Source organism: Opisthorchis viverrini (genome assembly GCF_000715545.1).
Source record: "Opisthorchis viverrini unplaced genomic scaffold opera_v5_368, whole genome shotgun sequence".
Lineage (NCBI taxonomy): Eukaryota > Metazoa > Platyhelminthes > Trematoda > Opisthorchiida > Opisthorchiidae > Opisthorchis > Opisthorchis viverrini.
In genome coordinates, this window is record NW_008752029.1 from 338,894 (window position 1) to 341,846 (window position 2,953).

A 2,953-nucleotide genomic window follows, 5' to 3' on the forward strand; every position below is an offset into this window, starting at 1 on the left:
GTGAGCACAAAGAATATTCATGACAGTGACCGATTACTTCGTTCCGCCGCGTTTCTGAAGCAGATTTCAACGGTGTATGTAGATTTGGACTTGTATTCTGTAATGCTTCACTTCACCTCAGCTCCCGGCTTTTTATGGTACCTTTTACAACCTTCCATCAGAGAATATTTTGCCCGTTCTACGATCATCACACAGTGACTGGTAACCTTCGAGTTTTCATCTGTATCATGTCCGCTTGGCGTAACACATTTTTGTTGTTTCAGCTTCTTCCGTTTCCTTTAAGATGTCTTTTCATCTATGGAGAACAAAACACATTCATTCTTTTCCGCAGAAGATTTTCCGATATCTTTCGAAATCCCATGGAGAAGGTAACACTTTTTGCTAGGAGCAAAATGTGAACTTGGATAGCTGTATTCAGATGGCAGGATGCACTAAACTTGGACGATGGTCTATCTGAACAAGAGCACATCATTCGCGACCAATGTCGCTCGTTTTGTCAAGAGAAACTCTTCCCGAGGGTGTTGCTTGCAAATCGTTTGGAAGGTAGTTCTTCCTAATTTTGGCTTTCTATCTTGATTCGCCACATTCCCTTAAGTGTTTGATCGACACATTTTAAAGGAATTCGGAGAGTTGGGTTTGTTAGGGTCCTTCATACCCGACTACGGATGCGCTGGTGTGTCCTACGTTGCATACGGTTTGATTGCAAGAGAGGTAGAAAGGTAAGTTCTGGTTATTCTTTCGTAATGTTGCCGTTGTTCCCTCTGTAGCTGCATTCAGTTGTTAGCTTTTGTGGTGTCGCAAAGGTGGTGTTGGCAGGTGACGTCGTACGCTGTACTATCTTACCAAATTACGCAAATTCCTTCCTACTTAATCGGTTGAGGTTGACAGTTTTTCATAGTTTTGTCTACTAGGTGGTTCCCTCTGACGTGTAAAATAAGTTAACCTGTAGATCTATCACAGTTGTCATGATTGTTTAGGCAGATGAACTTCAAACTGAGACATAAAGGTCATAAGAATTTGGAGAGAAATTGGAAGATCATTTCAAATAGGAGTAATCCTAGAGAAATACACGGATGGAAGTAGTTCTTTCTGGCAAACGGAGGATGAAGTTTGGTTTTGGTGAAGTGAGGAGCTTTGGGTGGGCTTGGCAACAGTATGGTTGTAGCGATCGGACGAAGAAGCGAGTTCAGCGTAGCATTTACCGTGGTGATGGTGATGGTAAAAAAAGCGGGAGAGGAGCTGTGGGACAGGTATTTCAGACCATCATTCAAGGAACGGAGATCAACGGGACAAATTTTTATACTGCCTAGGATTAAGTGACAAGAAATAGAAGCACTCCCATATATATATATATATATATATATATATATATATAATGTAAAGTAGCATACCTGGCCTTCACAAAACCTGGCTACGTTTACCCATAACAGCAAACAGTTTCTCACCTAACTAACCTCTACTTGGTTGCGGCTATGATTTTTTTCTGAAGGCGGGTATTGTTCTAGGGATACTGCCTCGCACACATATAGCGCATCCATCCAACACGCTATCCAGGTTGATGTGCCTGGCCTCAGGAAACAGTTTTTCGGACACAAGGATTGTGTTACTCGTGAGATCTTTTCCCCAACAGCTTACATTTTCTTCGTTTGGAATGGGGGTTTTATGTGAATTTTAATTAGGATTTCATCGTGAAGTTGGAGTAAACCCATTTTTCTGTTGTCCAAGTGCCAGCGACAGAGCGGTTTTCTCCAAGGAAATATCTCAAATACGATTGCTTCCATCCGACGGTAGATGTGATTCACTGTATATCCGGCTCCAAGGCTCGAAGAATACTGTTCCTCAAGCAAACCGTCACTCATCGCCTGTTTAATGTGGATGGTGTGCGAAACCGATAGAAGTTGCAGCTGTTGCAGCTGATGCAAATTTGCTCATCAGTAGTCCATGTTAAGACTCCTTGTCACGGCCCACTCTCTCATACGACATGCTTGCGTCCTGAAATGCTCTCCCATACTTTGTTACCGAAATTACCTTCGAAATGTGGTCCTCCGACAACCGACGACCGGTTGTTCCCTTTTAAGGGCTCATCAGGTAGTTGAGGTTGCCTTGTACCTGTCTACTTGATGGTCTGCTTGAATCCGAATTGTGGGGAGTTTGCGAAATACACTCATTTACACAGCTAATCGTTGTTAACAGGAAATATTCTTCAGCAGGATGTGTTGCAAAAGGCCGTCTCATGCTTCATTTAGTACGATATTCTAGAAATCGATGTATATTTCCACGAAGGAAGCTACTCATAAGTTTACTGAAAACTTCAACGGCCCATGACCGGTATCATCGTTAATGGATCTCATCAAGTAGGCGAACTCCAGTTGAAGAATATCGTAAGAGACTCAACTAGACTTGCTACGCCCCACGACAAACTCGAACTGCAAGTGTTTCGTCACAAGAAACTCTTACTATCTACAAACTTTACTTAGTGTAATTTAAGAACGTGACATTACTTTTTTCGACAATAGAATTTAATGTTTGCCAATCCCCAAATGACAAAAAACACGTGAAGCATTGCTATGAAGTCCATGATGAAATGGGCATAGGAGTTTTCACAACTGATATTACACGTTGTATGTCTGTTTATTACTGCAGACAGGTAGCCGGGCCTTTTTCGGTGGAACCATTGTGGCTCTCATGGAAGTCTATTCTAGCCCATTCTCGCAACGTAAAACGTAGTCTAATAACCGCTTTCGGTTTCGTCGTCCGTCTTACAGATTCTGAACATTGGGCCTCTCAACTCTGGCAAGCCATATCGGTACTGTCAAGACCAAAAACACGTGTAAGGGTCATATGTTAACTAAACATGTAGGTGCAAGCAGTCGCTGTACTATCAGGACCAGATGACGCTTGTAAGTGACTCGCATCAATAGCCTAAAACATCCCCATCTGATCGTACCATTAT

The 2,953-nt window shown here is 42.5% G+C and overlaps 2 protein-coding genes across 2 annotated transcripts in view; one reads left to right on the forward strand and one right to left on the reverse strand.

The window, feature by feature from the left end:
• Nucleotides 1-2,953, reverse strand: part of T265_10473 (hypothetical protein) — a gene marked incomplete at both ends in the record, with an annotated part of 42,035 nt that overhangs the window by 452 nt on the left and 38,630 nt on the right. The gene's annotated exons all lie outside the window — the stretch shown is intronic.
• The window catches only part of T265_10474 (hypothetical protein), a gene marked incomplete at both ends in the record, with an annotated part of 28,830 nt that continues 26,139 nt past the window's right edge, over nt 263-2,953 (forward strand). The window contains one exon of the mRNA XM_009176854.1: nt 263-368. Within this exon, the coding sequence (XP_009175118.1) occupies nt 284-368 (85 nt within the window). The remainder of the gene's footprint in view (nt 369-2,953) is intronic.